Source organism: Apis mellifera, linkage group LG12 (genome assembly GCF_003254395.2).
Source record: "Apis mellifera strain DH4 linkage group LG12, Amel_HAv3.1, whole genome shotgun sequence".
Lineage (NCBI taxonomy): Eukaryota > Metazoa > Arthropoda > Insecta > Hymenoptera > Apidae > Apis > Apis mellifera.
The window spans coordinates 7,070,979-7,089,879 of NC_037649.1; the positions used below are offsets into that span (position 1 = coordinate 7,070,979).

At 37.2% G+C, this 18,901-nt stretch overlaps 1 protein-coding gene across 2 annotated transcripts; it reads right to left on the minus strand.

Moving 5' to 3' along the window:
• Positions 1-22: 22 nt before the first annotated feature.
• LOC102655710 (basic proline-rich protein) lies at positions 23-13,826 on the minus strand. 2 transcript variants are annotated; one of them, XM_026444484.1, is made up of 4 exons: positions 13,634-13,826; positions 4,321-4,463; positions 3,652-3,840; positions 23-3,520 (listed from the first exon to the last, which is right to left on the minus strand). In XM_026444484.1, exons 1-4 carry the CDS (start codon positions 13,634-13,636, stop codon positions 148-150), a joined length of 3,708 nt encoding a protein of 1,235 aa, XP_026300269.1. In that variant the 5' UTR covers positions 13,637-13,826; the 3' UTR covers positions 23-147. The 2 variants fall into 2 exon arrangements, with proteins under 2 accessions (XP_026300269.1, XP_006562348.2); XM_006562285.3 differs by lacking the exon at positions 3,652-3,840.
• Positions 13,827-18,901: the final 5,075 nt, after the last annotated feature.

The window sequence follows — 18,901 nt, forward strand, 5'->3', positions numbered from 1 at the left end:
ATCGTTTCTTTTTTTTTTTTTTCGTTTCTTTTCCATTGTCGATTATAGATTCAGTATTCGTCTCCTATGCGGATCCATAAATAGCTTTGTATACTATACATATAAAAATTAAAAAAAAAATATATATAGTAGTATGAAATTATCAGTTCAACTAAATCGCCTCTCGTCGTCGAACGGCGGTAACTCGAACGGATTCTCCGGTACGGCGTAGAAGTAGCCAATAGGCCTCTTCGTGGTTGGTGGTATAGTAGGTGACGAAGCGGGTTTGCCAGTTGGTGGTGTGGTGTAGATCGTCGATGTTGGCACAATGGTATACATTGGGGTAGGTGGAGGAGGCGCTGTCACCGTGACGCGAGGCGTGGATGGAGTAGAAGGTGGAAGGTATGGCGGAGGTCGTGTACTTGGATAGAAAGTTGGATATGTAGAGCTAGGTGTATATGTTGGAGTGGTTATTGGGGTGGTTATTGGAATTCTCGGAGTAGAAGTTCTTTGAGTAGTAGTGTCAGGAGGCAAATACGTATTGCCTTGGGTAGATGGCTTTGTATTTACGGGAGGTAGATACGTGGGAGGTGAAGGTGGACGTGTAACAGGTGGAGATGGAGGTGAAGGTGGACGTGTAACAGGTGGAGATGGAGGTGAAGGTGGACGTGTAACAGGTGGAGATGGAGGTGAAGGTGGACGTGTTATAGGTGGAGATGGAGGTGAAGGTGGACGTGTTATAGGTGGAGATGGAGGTGAAGGTGGACGTGTTATAGGTGGAGATGGAGGTGAAGGTGGACGTGTAACAGGTGGAGATGGAGGTGAAGGTGGACGTGTAATAGGTGGATGTGTTACAGGGGGTGAAGGAGGTAAATACGTTGGTCCAGTTGGGGGTGGTCGTGTTGGGGGAGGTTGCGGAGATGGTGGACGACTTGGTGAAGGAGGTAGATAAGATGAGGGTGGTGGTGATGGACGATTTATCGGTGGTGAAGGAGGTAGATAAGGTGTGGGTGGTGGACGACTCGTTGGTGGTGAAGGAGGTAGATAAGGTGTAGGTATTGGTGGTGGACGACTCGTTGGTGAAGGTGGTACATAAGGTGTGGGTGGTGGTGGTGGACGACTCGTTGGTGAAGGTGGTACATAAGGTGTGGGTGGTGGTGGTGGACGACTCGTTGGTGAAGGTGGTACATAAGGTGTGGGCGGTGGTGGTGGACGACTCGTTGGTGAAGGTGGTACATAAGGTGTCGGTGGTGGTCGTGGACGACTTGTTGGTGGTGAAGGAGGTAGATAAGGTGTGGGTGGTGGACGACTTGTCGGTGGTGAAGGAGGTACATAAGGTGTGGGTGGTGGTGGTGGACGACTTGTTGGTGGTGAAGGAGGTACGTAAGGTGTCGGTGGTGCTGGTGGACGACTTGTTGGTGGTGAAGGAGGTAGATAAGGTGTGGGTGGTGGACGACTTGTCGGTGGTGAAGGAGGTAGATAAGGTGTAGGTGGTGGTGGACGACTTGTTGGTGGTGAAGGAGGTAGATAAGGTGTAGGTGGTGATGGTGGTACATAAGGTGTGGGTGCTCGTGTTATTGGAGGCCCAGGTGGTGAAGGTGGCTGTGGTGGTCTAGATGGAACAGATGGAGTTTTTGGTGATGTAGTTGGTGAAGGTTTTGGCGGAATATACTGGAATGGTGGTGTTCCTGGTGCTGTCTCAGGTGGAAAACTTGGTGGTCGAGAAGGAGAAGGAGGTACGTATGGTGTAGGTGGTCGTGGCTGCGATGTTTGTGGTGGATAAGGGGGAGGTGGTGCTGGAGTTCGCGGAGGAGATGGATAATTATATCCAGGTGACTGTGGCGGTAATGGTCTTGATGTTGGTGGTCCTGGGTAATCATAACCTGGTGTTTTGGGTGGTGAGGGAGGTCTTGGTGGGAAAGATGGTGGGGGAGTTGGAGGTTTTGGTGGTTGTGGTGGCTGATAAGGTCCTGGATAATCATAACCTGGGGTTTTGGGTGGTGAGGGAGGTCTTGGTGGGAAAGATGGTGGGGGAGTTGGAGGTTTTGGTGGTTGTGGTGGTGGAAAAGGTGATGGTGGTCGTGGATAATCATAACCTGGTGTTTTGGGTGGTGTGGGAGGTCTTGGTGGAAAAGATGGTGGGGGAGTTGGAGGTTTTGGTGGTTGTGGTGGTGGAAAAGGTGATGGTGGTCCTGGATAATCATAATCTGGGATTTTGGGTGGTGTGGGAGGTCTTGGTGGGAAAGATGGTGGAGGAGTTGGAGGTTTTGGTGGTTGTGGTGGTGGAAAAGGTGATGGTGGTCCTGGATAATCATAACCTGGGGTTCTGGGTGGTGAAGGAGGTCTTGGTGGGAAAGATGGTGGAGGAGTTGGAGGTTTTGGTGGTTGTGGTGGTGGAAAAGGTGATGGTGGTCCTGGATAATCATAACCTGGTGTTTTGGGTGGTGAGGGAGGTCTTGGTGGGAAAGATGGTGGAGGAGTTGGAGGTCTTGGTGGTTGTGGTGGTGGAAAAGGTGATGGTGATCCTGGATAATCATAACCTGGGGTTTTGGGTGGTGAAGGAGGTCTTGGTGGGAAAGATGGTGGAGGAGTTGGAGGTTTTGGTGGTTGTGGTGGTGGAAAAGGTGATGGTGGTCCTGGATAATCATAACCTGGTGTTTTGGGTGGTGAGGGAGGTCTTGGTGGGAAAGATGGTGGGGGAGTTGGAGGTCTTGGTGGTTGTGGTGGTGGAAAAGGTGATGGTAGTCCTGGATAATCATAACCTGGGGTTTTGGGTGGTGAGGGAGGTCTTGGTGGAAAAGATGGTGGGGGAGTTGGAGGTTTTGGTGGTTGTGGTGGTGGAAAAGGTGATGGTGGTCCTGGATAATCATAACCTGGAGTTTTAGGTGGTGTGGGAGGTCTTGGTGGGAAAGATGGTGGAGGAGTTGAAGTTTGTGGTGGTTGTGGTGGTGGAAAAGGTGATGATGGTCGTGGATAATCATAACCTGGTGTTTTGGGTGGTGTGGGAGGTCTTGGGGGAAAAGATGGTGCAGGAGTTGGAGTTTTTGTTGGAAAAGGTGACGGTAATCCTGGAGATGGTCGTGGATAATCATAACCTGGTGTTTTGGGTGGTGTGGGAGGTCTTGGGGGAAAAGATGGTGCAGGAGTTGAAGTTTTTGGTGGAAAAGGTGACGGTAATCCTGGAGGTGGTCGTGGATAATCGTAACCTGGTATTTTGGTTTGCGATGGTGGGAAAGATGTTGGAGGTGGTTGTGAATAATCATATGTTGGCGTTTTAGATGGCGGTGTTACTTTCGGTCCTGTCGGAAATGTTTGTGGAAAGTCATAATCAGTTGGTTTGTACGATGGGACTGTTGGTCTCTGTGAAAAGGGAGGAGGTTTTGGTTTATCTGATGGAAAAGATGGTGATGGCGGTGTTATAAATGGTCCGCTTGGTCTATCATAAGACGGTTGAGTTTGAGATGGCAGCGTAAATGAACCAGGAGGTCTTGAATAACTATATCCTGTTGAAGCCTCTATTGGTGGCTTTGTTTGAATCGTTCTGAAAAAAGATATTATATCTAAAAGTAATGATTGTAATTATGATATTGATATCTTGTAATTGTTTTAATATAATGATGTAAATTATGTCACTATTTTTTATAGAATATTTAATACTAATTAAACCCTTACGGTGGTGATAAAGTCGATCTTGTTTGAGTTGGATATGTATGTATTGTTGCGGGAGTAGAATAAGTAATTGATGTTACATGTTGGTCAGGTCCTGGTGGATATGTAACTCTCCCATCATGTGTTTGATAAGTATATGTTGTAGTTTTTGTCGATAGAGTTACCGGTGGTATCGTTGTTTTCAATGTTGTTCTGTACAAGAAACATATTTATTGATAACGATGGAAATATATTATTAATTTAAAGTTTACATCAACAAAAGTACAGTAAAAATATTTATATAATATTTTATATGCAATTTTTAACTCGTAGTGATATGTAAGAATAAACTAATGTACGCGGCATTGTTAATCTGGATAGTGTTAAATACGTATATATATATATATATATATATATATATATATATATATATATGTTGTTATAGAACGTTGAGCGATGATTAGTGTATAAGATGTTCTGTGTGACGGAAACGTAAAATTTCTGTTGGATAAGTATATGCGAATGTCAGTACTGGTGATTTTGGACTTATAGTTAGTCTGCCGAGAATACATATATATATGTAGTATATCATGTTTGACAATTGTCAACGTGTAGTCAACACGTTATATTGTCTGAATGATAACATAAATGATAATAAAATGTTTTAGATATAATTTCTTGATCAATTCTTACCGCGGTGGTAAAGTTAATTGGTCATGCGGTGGCTCATAAATATAACCTCCATTGCTCGCTATCGCTCTTTTGCTCTTCTCACTCGATGCTTGCGCATGGTGTGTCGAGAGCACTGCCACTATTGTGGCAATCAACAAGATTCGCTGGATAAAATACAAATTATCGTTACATTTCATTCAAACAAAACATCTTTTATCTCTATACAATATTTTAATTTTTAAATACTATATTATACGATAATTAAACTTAGATTATTGAATGGACTTGAAATATATCGGGTCACGGATCACCACGTAATTGATTATAATATATCGAAAAGCGACTCCGTGGGATTATCTCACGCTTCACCTAAGAACTTATATAACCTGTCTTGACTATGTTATATCTATGATACATCAGTGATCGTAAAAGATTCATCCGTGTGAAATTATATACTTGATACTTTCATTGATCATTAGGTACTTAGTCTATGAAATTTGATTAAACTTCAATAAAAAATTTGTAACATTTTCCTTTCTACATCAATGGAAATATCTATATCATTTCGATATATACACGATATATTAATACGAAAAGTATCTATCTTTCAAGATTTTATATTATTACTTGTCTATTATTTTCAATACAATTACAACTGTACAGTCTTTAACGAACGTTTTTAATTAATAAAGATTGTAACAATGCATCGAGGATAATTATCTTTGGTCGGTCGAACGAGTGTCGTAAATCAGCCGATTGGAAATCACATTGGGCAGAAATTAAAACCGTCTTATCCGTTTGCGACATCGTAAACGCGAATGATAGTTCTGTCTCGAGAAGAAACGTCCAGTGACCTTTAGACGTATAATTTATATAGAAGGATCGCAAAGAAGAGAATCTCCTCTTGGTGTCTTTCGCCAACATGTGAAAGGATCCCCGCACACACACACATATATATATAACCGATGTCACGTTCGTCCAACTTGCGGAACAAACGATACAGATCGCAAGGTTATTGTCTCCTCGAAAAAATTTTTTTAAATTTCACACTTTCATTTAGAATACACGCTTAATATTGTTTTTAATTAACCAATTATGGAGAATTTCTGGGCAAGAGGAGAAATTTCATTAAAGTCCTTGACGAATTTGAAAGGAATTTTAATTAATGCGAATGTGAAATTTTGCCGTGGATGGATGAATTCATATTTAATTAATATTTAATTAAGGGGAATCGATTTTTTTTTGTTTATGACGATTTGCATAGACGATTGCCAGGCGTTATATCTTTGGAAACGAGTTACATTTTGATTAGGATTGGTTCGTCGCGGTTGCCTATTGCGAAATTATGGCTTCTCAACCTTTGCAGATATTCGTGAAATTCGAGGAAATCCCCACTTGGTGTATATAATGGGTATATTATGTAAAAAGAATAATATATATAAAATATAGGAAATCTGATTATGCATATCATAGTCGATGGATCCTACTCGAGAATATATAATTTCGTATTATTTATTAAGACGCTTGGTGTCCTACCAATTACCGTTCTGATTTATAATGTTGCATTAATTCACATTACGTAATATCCATTATATACAGAGAGCAATTATATTTTGTTGACAAGATATATCCTATGATTAATACCATCAATGGTTTTGTATTTATGCGAGTAGTGCAAACAATTAGGCACATCTTAACGGCCTCACCATTTTTATTTGCACCTAGAGAAAGTTGCAAATTATATGTTCAAAAGAGAGGTCTTCGGGTCTAATGAGAAACCAATACGACAAGAGTTTTCTATGTGTCCGCTGTTCGCACGTTTCGAGGTGCAAAATTATGTCGCAACTGCTAAAAACTAGTTACAATTGCTGTTTAGTTCGCTGTCTTATATTAACCAGTTTGATTTGATAGCAGCCTAATTTCCAAGTCAGTCCTGTCTTTGGAAAAGTATTTACTACATTTCTGAAAAGATTCGAGTCGAGTGGTGCACAGAAGAATTTTTTTTCTTTCCAAATCTTTGAAATTTATACAACACAAAGAATATTTATTCAAATTTATTCGATGCTCCATTTAAACTAAATTCCAATAAAGACTTTAATTGAACAATTTTCAAAAAATTCTATTACTACTTCGAGTCAATTGTTCCAAATATTAAAATATCTTTGTATGTATATGTAATAAGTCAGTCGATACGATATTCAAGAATGATTTGAACGTTTCGCGATCAATTCGTTTCGTTTGGTTGAATTGGGATCCATCTATTAACCTGTTTGAATCGCTCTCACGAGTCTCGTTCAATGGATGAACAGCTGCGTCACGCGTGATAGGTGCAAAAATGACGTCTTGCATAATGGAGAAGGTTGCATCTTTGGTACTAATAAAGTCCAATGTGTTCAGCAATATGGCTTTCTAATTATTCTGCCTCGTGCGCTGCTAATGCGAATGCTTATTAAACGGAGAAACACTGAAGGCGCGCATCCATCAGTTTCATTGTCGTAACAACGAAAATAGCAATGGGTAAGAAGAAAATTATTTTTGCAAGGAATAAAAAATAGATACTTAACCGATTCTCGAGTGAAACAGACATAAATTAATTCCAATCGACACGCAATAAGTGCCAAGTGGGCAAATCTCATTCCGATCTTGCGTGATATGTTTAATTATTCACATTGTCATCCCATGAATTTAAAAAGAATAATTATATTATAATCTTAATCTTTCTTTTTTACAAATATTTACAATTGTAACAAACTTGTTACAATAGATGTAAAAGTTTTAACAGTTATAATTGGTCAGAGATCATTTTTTCTTTTTTTTTTTATAGAAAATGAGAATATTAAAGTGTGATCCAGCAGAGAAAAATTTATCTATGCTGTAAATTCTTTCAAGAAGCTTAGCTGGATGGATTATTTGACCTTTCTTAATACCTGATCTTTTCTTGAGAAATAAAATTAAAAGTTAACTAATAAAATTACCTACGATGGTTAACTAGCGTGTATAAATAAAAGTAAAAAATTTTGTGAAAATATCGTTTTAACGTTTATATATGTGTGCGTGACTGTGTCACTGTGTTCACACGAAGGAAATGTAATAGCAATTACGTCAACTTATTATTGGTTGTGGTTGTACAATTAAACCGATGCTCATTATCTAAGTGCCTCGTTGAACGAATAAACAAGTATAAAGTAAATTATAAATATTATAGATAATTGTATTTCCTCGATTATTCAATCTTTTAACTCACCACTATATAAGATATATAGGACATTTCTACCTATAATTTTTTTCTTTGACATTTTATATATATATATATATATATATATATATATATATATATTCTTTAAAATTTTTTTCATATTTGAAGAGCAAGTCTGATTTAATGTTACTTTCTAAATTAAAATTTTAATAATCTTTTCCATATTTGATAATTTATTTTTCGAAAGAAAAAAAAAAAAGAAGAAGAGAAAGGAAATAATAAATTTAAAAATATCTTATGCAAAGCATTTCGAGTGAATACTTTCGATTTTTTTTCTAGTATTCTTGGAAGAGATACCTGATATTAAATTCAACTTTTAGATAAAGAAATTCTCGGAAGGACTGCAAAATAATCTTAAAAAAAAAAAAAAAAAAAAGACACTAAGAAGAAGCGATGAAATTTCACGCGAAATATTTCAAAGATCCTGAATTTATTAGTTTCCTTTTTTTTTTTCATTTTTATGAATAAGATACCAGTTATTCTTTTTTTTTTCTTTTTAATTTATTGCCTTCCTTTTTCCATTCATGAGTCATCAAATTCCTATATATAATACTTCTCCACTGAAATAAATTACCAATCCACTCATCTAAAATAATATCAAATTTTAATTTACAATCTAAATTAAAATCTAATAAACATCTTCGATCATTTACACATTCCCCACTCTTCTCGAAGGCAATAAGAGAATAATAAAATAGATAATGGTGGTTTTTCTCAGGTATTCGTGCAACGAATTTCTCACGGCTGGCGCCGATGAATTGAACAGAACTGCAGACCAGTGTCACACGATGCGCGAGAAGATTACTGGAGAAAGTTCCTTATACCTTGCTACGAATTCGCCAACACCTCTTCTTCACCCACCCGCGTGTCAAAAAACGTAATTTGGAAAAATCAATGGATCAAATTTTGTAAACAAGAGATTCACGTACTTTTACCGTAAGAAAAATTCAGAGGGAAGCGAGAAATCGCGTGGAGACTCGTCGCGGTAGCGGAGGATTCAAATGACATTCAGGCGGTTTTGTCATACGATCCAGCCGGGAAAAATATTTTCTTCGCGCATCGTGAGACAATGCATCTATTTTTTCCTCGTAGAAATTCGAAATTTATCTGGAGACCTTTCTTTAGAAACGTTTATGCAATTTTCTCTCCGCGATGTGTTTCGCCTGCATTATTTCTTCTGTAAAATAGATTCATTTCGTCGAACTTTGTTGCTTTTCTTTTATTGTGAAAAGAAGTTCGAGAAGTTTGGAAAAACATTTTTACTGTCATTTCTTTTCGTATCTTTGAAAAAGATTTCAAGAATTATAAATCGTGGAAAATTTGGAATAAATTATTATTGATATCGTAAACAACGATTTAATTTAACGAATCATCAAGATGGATCGCTATTACAGATATTATTCATGATGAAGAAATTGGAAGATGTTGGACATGGCGAGAGTGTTTAACGAGAGTGTGTTCATCACGGGCAATATCCTCGTCCTGGGTAAAGTTCAGTGACGCAACAAGAGGAATCGGAATACGTTTATAACCGCCACGAATCCAATCCTGGCAGATCACGAGTTACCGAACCGCACGAGCTACCAGCTGAATCCTTTTCGGGAAAAGGTTGAAGGTCACGTGGAAAGAGCGTATTATAACCATTACGTAAACGAACTTATAACTCGACCGAGTAAGTCTTGGACCGTATAAATAAGAGGCGAGAGATCGTGGAGAAACGAGGCGAGGAAAAAAAGGAGAAAAGGGAAAAAAGAAAGGAAGGGGCGATCGATTATTTATCGTTTTTTTCTTTTTTTTTCACGAAAGAGCATGGATCATCTGGAGAAATTTATTGGCCCAGCCAGATCAGTAGGCTTGAGCAATCGAAATGCTCGATCTATCGATGTGAAAATAATTATTCATCCGGAATCCGTGGGGAATCGTCGATGTTGTGTCATCGAAACGAAAGTGTTACGTAAAAATTTCTTTCTAGACGCTGTCCAGCATCTGTCTAATTGATATTTTCGATCGATCTCTGTCGAGCGTTTTATATCGTGTTTGCATTGTTGTTATGAAATTTTATTATCGACGGTGGAAGAATTTAATATCATCGAATCGATGATAAATTAATTGGAGAAGGAACGATGCATACCTCGATTTACGCGTTATGTTGATCGTTTCGTATTCACGTTGCAAAATCATCGAAGTTGTCACACGACATTTCGACGTGGTAATTCTCGAAGGGTATGTAATGGTAACTTTATCGACGATGATCCAACATTAATTTTTAACACGACAGCGATCTCCTGTCTGACAATCGAACTTCTATTTTTATAATTCTTCTTTGCATATTGATTCCTCGTTTCCGATAAAATATTTTTGAAAAGTAAGTTTTAGCAAATGAAAATTCGAGTTACGATTAAATAAAGAAAGATTTGGAAGATTTATTTCTCGAGACTGCAATGACACTTTATCTCTCTTCTTCCCTCATCAATTGAGCTCAATTCTACGTGTGCGTAGAATATAATAATGATACGATTCTATTCTTTTCCATTAATGGCCACCTTAGCAATTCTCGATACCAATGACTTCATAATCCAGCAAAATCCAACACCCACCCTTTTTAACTGAAATCTCTCTGATGATGCTCGAGGAAAGGAATTCAAGTATCCTTCTGATCAAGGTTGTATCACATAGAGAACACGGACGAGACATTGGTTATCCACCAATGGCATTAAATCTTAAACATTAGATTATCGTTGGAGCGTGAAGAAATCAATCTAATGATGAAAGAATATTGATCGAGGCTTATAAAGAACTTATTCCCTGTCTAATTTCAATTAAAAATTACTTTTATCAATGCTAGAATTTCTAGCATTCAAATTCAAGTCCTTCAAGAATAAAATTTTAGAGAAACAATTTTCTCCAATTGTAAAATTATTCTTCTTTATCCATTTGGAGAATCTTTGAGATTGTAATTATTCACGATCCGATATATTTACAGAAGAAATTCCTTTCCTGAGAAGAATTATATTTTCACGCATATATATTCACCCTTCCAATTTTTCTGGAACGAAAATGTAAGAATCCATTTCGCCTCGTCTCTTTGCTCGAAAAGAAAAATGGCACAATGCTGCAATGATGCAAGAATTGGGAACGGTACAGTTTCGAGGCGTAGGCGATTCGTTGCCATAGATCATAAGCATGGAATTGCATTAAACTTGCGATATCCAGAGGAAATTCAGGCAAGAACCCGCGGAAACCGGGAGCGCAGGTGGAAACGTCTCTAGGCGTGGGAACGGAAAATGCAACCAGTTGATTCACTATGCAATACCCGTTAGATAAGGAACGAACAAACAGTTGAAACGGACAATGAGGGCAGAAAAACTATTCCCTGGGAGGAAATGTCAGTTCTATAAAAGATCACCTGATTACTTATTAACCGACCATTGTTCGTCATCGCTTATAATAAATGTCAGCTTCGACGCATATTGCTACGTCCCTGATTAGATCCACGGGTAAAATCTTGATGGCTGAAAAGAAAAGAGAGAGAGAGACACAATTCTATCCGTGAAATCGACAATTTTTCCAATTGCGACGAATCATTTTGACTCGTCATTCGATCTGACAAAATGAATCGACGAATTTTTAATATTTGTGCGCCTTAAATCTCGATTTTAAAAAAAAGATTTATCAAGGTAATTTCAGTAGCCTGCTTCGAAATATCGATCGATCACGTTAATCGGAATTCTTATCGCGCGTTGACGCGCGAATCTGAAGATCACAATCGCATCCAGCATACGTCACTTTCTTAGTTTATTAGCCTATTAATGTTTCCGCGAGTAATGTTGCGCGAATGGTTACGATCGGTCTCGCGTTGCAGTTCAACGGTTGAAAGGATTTTCGCAAGCTAATATATTTTTATCGTCGGTCGTAAGCCACTTCGAGAAGTTATGGAGAAGAGCGTATGGTTCAGCGTAGAAGACACTTTTCAGAAGTAGTTGGAAAAATTGTGAAACCGATGATTGTGAAACCGCGATCGAACTATATTCTGAAATTTTTCACACGGATCGAAATGGGTTCGATGAGTATATTTGATGAGTTGGTTGGCGGAGTTAGATTTCCATGATTTTGGAAGGGAAGAAAAAAGGAGGGTGAAATCTTGTTTTCGCGATCACGTTAATTGGAAAAATCCGTGAACTAATTATTGTTCTTTCATCCTGATTAAAGAAGAAGAAGAAGAGATTCTCAGATTTCAAGTGGATATCGCACGTTGTGAGTACGGATCACAATCGTTCAATGAACGAGCCAATTTCAAATCGAGTGATTAAAACTGTGAATAATAATTAATCCAAGTAAATCGATGATTATTTGATATTTCGTTGCTCGAATCTTAATTATTTCCATGTTTCTTGTTAATTGCCGATAAATGTAGTGCGTATTCTTTTTCAAATATGAAATAAACACGAGTATATTTAAGAGTAATCGATACTTTTTCTTTATATTTAAAAAAAATTAATTTCTCATCTCTCGACAACGTTCTCTGTCAAGTCACGTGGTATAATTCGAATCAAAGAAGAAACTCCGTGTAGGAGTTACATCATCGATTCGAAGTTTCCAATGATACCACGAATCGAATATATTTCGATGGCATGGTTATTTTTTTTCTTCTTTTTTTTTTACGACAGAATTACGATGTTGACCTTTCGTAAACAAAAATTTCTATTCGTTACATGATCACGAGGGTATCATCTTTATCCAAACATGCCGCGCGCAAGAGGTACCATTACACGATCATCACTATTAAAATCAATTTAAGTAATCTTCGATGAAAGAGAATCTTGTTCGAACAGGTTGGATAAAATATTTACATATACAACGAATTTTTCATTTTTCTTTTCAAGCACGTTGCATCATTATAAAATCACGCAATTATAGGAAAGTAATTTTTAATTCAATTGGAATTTAACATTTTAACAGCAGGGATGTTATAAGAAAAGCTTCGCAAATTTTATTTCATTAATTAATCGTGACGCACGAAATTTATGCGATACGGTGCGAGAAAATTTTATAAAAGTTTTCTCTCAAAACTTATTGAAACCTCGAATCCCTTTTGCTTGCACGAAAGAGTCTAACTAACGCAGCCCCATTTTCCACGAATTTTCCCTTATCGATCGGGCAGTGATTGGGATGGACGGTTGGGAAACGAAGGCTCCACAAGGAGGCGGATTTCGAATAAACAATGATAACCTTTGGTATTTCGCGCGGCAACAGCTGGCTGACGCTTCCATCTCGCTATTAATTCTCTCTTGCAAGCCTGTGCACGCGGTCGTGCGTGTAAATACCAAGCTCGCCGGTGTAAAATCGGTGTTTTGCCGAACGAACGATAGTGGCAGCTTTCAAAAATTTCACAATCGAGATACGTCTGTCTTCGAGACATATCTGGCTAACATAACGTCCCTTTTTACAGGTCGAAGAAAAGGAACGCACGATCGAGGCGGGCAAGTCGAGAAACGATTTCGAGAAACGAATTCTCTCTATGGAAAAAAAAACGGAAAAACGGAAAAGATTAACAGATTAACGTTTAACAGATACTTCAGATAGATGAACAGTATCGGCGAGTAGATTCTCGAATATTCGCGAATATTCCTAAAAAGAAGAATCGAATATCTTCGTCCCAGAAGAGCACACAATTTCGGCGAGGCGAGGAAACGACGGCACACGACGATTTTCTTGCAGAAAACATTACACAACAATCGTATATAAACCCCATCATAAACACTTTCACCACTATACAATAATTTCCATTCTATTTATATCTTTATGATATTATTAATTTCTTTCTTTTTCAGTCACTCGATATATCGTATATATACCTGATATAAAATCGATATTTTCCCGCACTATCATATCCCGATCTAACGATTACCGATCCACCTTGTTTTCCGATCTCTTTCACCCTTCGACCGACCAACCTCCCCCCTTTTTTCTTTTTTTTTTACTCCCGTCCATCCAACGCCCACACGTTTTTTTTTCCTCTTTTCTTTCTTTCTTTCTTTCTTTCTTTCACTTGTCCCTTGTTGCTGGCACTTTACTTACCATCTTCCGTGATCGCGATCTAATTTTTTTTCGGCCCCTTTTTGTCTTAACCGAAAGAAGAAGAAGAAGAAGAAGAAGGAAAAAAAAAAAAAAGAACTTGGTCACCAAGTAAACAAGGGGCGTCACACACTCAACACGGGCACATCGTCTCCGCGGGTGCGCTTCGTGGTCCCGGGAGAGGTGACTTCTTCGTCTCGAGGAACGTGGAGAGCATTTATAGGATTCACCCGATTGGCTGGTGGGGGTAAAACGTTCGGTCCATGCGATTATTGCGAGCCGACGTCCACCGGGAGGATGCTGTAACTCTTCGTCTTGTTCGTGAGACGAGGTGGAACGGCGAGGTGCAAAGGAGAAGGAAAGATCTGTACGGCTAGCGTACGGGGGCGAGAGAGATGGTCGAAGGGTGGAAGGGAGAGAAAGAGAGACAGAGAAGGAGAAAGTGAGAGTGGTTGGCTAGCGAGAAGGACGAGACGATGTACAACATTGTCTGAAAAGGTCCGAAGTCGCGTTCGAACATCCTCGTGGACGTGTTCGCCTGAATCGAAGGACGTTCGTCCTGAATCCTCCTTCGAACGGAACAAACGGAGTTGTACAACTCGATCTCGAAAGTTTTTTTTTCGAAGGATCAAATCGAAGCACGGGATAAATTGTGGCGCCCTTTGCTCGCAGTGGACTTGTTTCGGTTGAAGGGAGATGGATCAGAGAGAAGAATTATAACTTTGCTTCGTTTCGACTGTAACGATGAGGTGATTGGTGATCGAAGAGGAATTCTCGCAGGCTCTCAGAAATCGTAGGATCGTCGAGTATATCGATGTAATGGTATTTCGAATTAATGGTATCGACTCATTTAAGGTGAAATTTATAGCCGTTTCGGGACGAAAGCTTCTATTAAACGGATACTCGGTCATATTTCGAACGAGTTGAATTTATAATATTCTTGTCCGTTCGATGCCTCGTTATTCCTTAATATTCTTCTCGATTGAATTATCGAATTAACTGGTTAATTGGACGGTCAACATGTCACTTACAACACGATGCTCCTTCCTCGACTCACTGTTTTTTCGCTCGAAACATACATTACGAATTCATCGATCACTGACATTTAATAAGAATCTCTATTCACAGCCGCGTTTAAAGTAGTCCTCCTCCGCAAAATCGGTCGCAAAAATTCGCAAAAATAAAAAATAAAAAGAAAAGGAAGAAGAAGAATGAAGAAAAAAGAAGCTCATTAAAACGCTCGTAGAAAGTAGACACGTAATATTCCGTAATCACATAATACACCTAGTGAAACTGCGTAACACGTAATTAAGTTGCGAGCGGACAGCGCATCGATATGCCGAAGACGTTTTACCCCGCGTTCTTGTCATTTATTCCTCTAAAATTCTCTTCTTGCTTAATTATTTATATACCGATTTTCATAGCCATAATATCCACCTAGTACACCTGTGTATATTATCTGAATAATTTAACGTAATTATCCGGTGGAAGGTATTGAAGAAGGATCTCTTGTTCCCGGGCGTAGAGGGTGCGAGCATTAGTGCCGCCATAATTATTTACGGTAATAAATTACCCGCACAATCTTCTTTCTTCTTTCTTTTCTGGAATTATATAGCCGAGATTGTATGAATAATTGATCCTAATCCTGGCTAGGAAAATTGATAATAGTCATTAACGTAACGATACCGCGGAAGATATTATAGATCATTGAAATGAATCATCGCAATTGTCATTATTTGTATTAATGAAGACGTATAACTCGAAATCCATCGGAAACGATCATCGAAAAATCTCAATCGCAGCTCATTTCATTAATATTATTTATTTATTTCTCGATATTATAACATTTTATTAATCAGTTTGGAAGGTGATATCGAAATTCTTCGAATATCCATTGCTACGTTTGCTCCAATAATTTCTATTGTGTACGCGTTTATAGATCAGAATTCCGCGAAAACAATTTCTAAAATAGACGGTTTGTAGGGAAATGATTGGTTTACGCAACATTTCGCTTGTATCATACTGTCATCGAGATCCATGCAGATTTCCATACCTCGGTTAAGAACCTCGGACACAATGATGCTCGACGATCGGCCATAATCACACGCTAACGTTTACGTGAGTTCACCGTCTCTTGTGTGCTCACGTGCTATTTACACCTGCATCGTTTACCGATGTCGCCATTCCGTGTTACCGTAACAAAGACATTCGAATAATGGAACAGGCATCTGGGACTAATTGGATTTAAGTACATCTGATTTGGCTCTAATTTATTCTAACCGAGGGTGAAATACAATTTTATTTAGTCTGTGAATCTCATGCCAGGAGGAAGGAATCAATCGTGGCAAACGTCGATGTGCTCTTTCGAAATTTCACATATTTTGATCAAATTCCATCCAGAATATTAATCATGTAAAATTAACATTGTAAGATTTTCTCAATCTTGCGTGAATACTAATCTTTTTAATCTATTGATTCTTTTTTTCTTAGAAGAGAGTCGAAGAGACTTGAGTGAAAAACAACTTTAGACGAGTTTAAAAATCATTTGAAGATAATTCGTTTACATCGCAGAGTGTAGGAGTTAGTAATAAAATTAATTATTGTCGCTTGAAATCCATTCGTTCGGTTTCTGTTAAGCAATCAAGAAGCTCGTTCGACATTTCGTTGCTCGATCATAAAATGTTGCGCATGAAAGATTTTCTCCGATCAGATCCTTGGGAAAATCTGAAAAATCTCGAGTCTATCTGCATATCTAGCGAGCCATCAAAACGCTTTAATTAAAATAATACAATTAATTTCTCGTACGCAATTTGCGAGATTTCAATTCTGTTTGACGTGTAATCTGAAAACTCAGAAGGGGTGCAAGAAAAAATGGCGCAAGAGTATTTCGTAGTACTTTTTCATCGTCAAATTGCATAAGGAGTAATACTCGAAATAAAATAAAAAGAGCGTAGAAAATTTTAACAAATATTCAAGGTTCTGTATTAGAAGATTTCATCTTCGAATCTTAATAATCGTGAAATAATCTCAAAATCCAGTTTCGTTCAATTGGAATGAGCAATAAGGATGATAGAGGATTGAAGATGTTCTCAGATTTTTATTCCTTATTGAAATTTTCTTCCAACATTCCTCTACGATTTAGGATTCGTGACTTCGTTTCTCCGTTCCGATCCGGAATATTAAATTGAACTTTACATTAAATTACTAACAAGAACGGTAATCATCGGTAAATGTTTCCACTATTATCATCCATATTTCTTCATTATTGCGCTAACTTGTTGCACAAATGGCAACTGAATTCCCACGATTATGACAGTGAAATATTAGATAGCGGTAGTACTAAGACGTTTTTGAATAGAACAATTTTGAATTTAACTCGTGTTCTCAATATTCGAAAATTATTCCACTATGATTCTTCTTTTAAACGGTGTATTTCTAATATATAATTTGAAATAATTCGTTCGAAATTGAAAATATTTATTTTCACTCATTTGGAGTTCACTCATTTAATTATTTATATTTATAAAAAATATTAGTCGTAAAGAAAATTCTCATATTATTATTATACGCTTTGAACGTATATACAATGATGAAAAAAAAAAATCTGTGCACAATCGGCAAATATTCTCTTTTCATACACGGAAGCAACAAAGATTAGGAAGAAATTATAATTAAATATAATAATTCCTTATAATAAATCCTTTCAGGGAGTAAAGCGTTGACAAAGCGTCATGATTTCCATGTATGAATGAAGCACGTTTTTTTCCATACGGCTAACCTTTCTCTTAGTATTATATAGTATTGCTTTTCAACTGAATGAAGAGGTCTAAGTCTACCATAAGGAAAGGTTCGTAATAACAGCTGTTCTCGATCATCTTTTTCTTATGGGTAACATCATCGACACACCTGCAATATCTGGATAAAATTATAATCCAATACAGGATGTCGAATTAAACGTTGGACGAGTAAGTGTAAACCATGCGAGTCGAATATTGTTATTTTTTTACAATTGAAAATTACAATCCAATCCTCTCTTGAAACAAAATTTTTATCTCTCAAGCATTGTCTGGCATTGTATATAATTTATAATTATAGTTCTTTTCTTTAGTGTTACGTGTGTGTCAAGTGATTTATGGCATGTCTATAATCTGAGTTATGAATAAAGAAAATTATGATAAAGATATACACGAAGAGGAGATAATTCTTTCTTCGAGAATTTTATTTTTTTACGCAAGACGCGAAAGTGTGAGTAATATATAACATTAGCATGGAATTAACCTCCATATCTTCGAATTTTTAACGAAGAAAAAATAGCTCAAAAAAGAAGAGAAATAATATGAGAATAATAATACGAATATGAATACGAGAAGTGAGAAATTTTTATTCGAGGAATTTAGATTTTTTTTTTTAAATTTTGATTCACTGTAAAAATATAAGTAAGTATTTATGAAATGAATCGGGGGAGATTTATCATTGAATATTTGGATACAGGAAAAACATTTTCTTATTTCGAAATAATTATTATTTCAATGTAAAATAAAATTTTAATATCTACATTTACAAACGGGAATCTTCAAATTTTTTATCATGTCATTGAATTCTCAACGTATCAAGGCAAACCTGAAGTGTCGTAAGTGTGATCATAAACGATTTCGTAAGATATATATAAGATAGTAACAAGATTATGCAATATTTTTTTTTCACTTTTAATTCCTTTTCCTTTTAATTCCATTTCTTTCTTTTTTTTTTTCGAATTAAATAATCATAAATTCGTCATTCCCTATTAGATTTTTGCTTTTTCTTTCATCCGCACGATCCGAATCCTTCAATTTAAACGAATAAAAATGTATAATTTGACACATTGGCATTTAGGATAGGATACGTTAAAAAATTTTTTCAAGCCTCTCAGCTTGAATCTCGCTCGTTATTTTAAAGTTTCATCCATTCCAAACGATGACCTCGACAATTTCGTCCCATTAAAATTTTACGAAGATAGAGAACATAAATTTCTCTAGTTTTTGCTAACAACGACCGACTAATTTTTTTTTTTTCCTTTACCATCTTGGAATACCCGGATCATCTTTCTTCATATATATATATATATAAAAGAAAAAAGGATTGTTGATATTAAGAGAAGTCGAAAATATAATTAATTCATTTTAAACGAAATGACGTAAAGATGAGAAGATAAATATCTGCTTTATAAGGAAGTAAATTGTTCATTTGAAGAAATTTTTCAGGGTGTTAAAGTCGCACTTAAAACGTATTGCG

Excerpts from the sequence above, each read along its gene's own strand:
- LOC102655710 (XM_026444484.1), bottom strand. Across the intron at positions 3,841-4,320 it reads CAATTAACTTTACCACCGCG|AACAACATTGAAAACAACGA; the intron begins GTAAGAATTGAT and ends TTTCTTGTACAG. Across the intron at positions 3,521-3,651 it reads AGATCGACTTTATCACCACC|AACGATTCAAACAAAGCCAC; the intron begins GTAAGGGTTTAA and ends ATCTTTTTTCAG.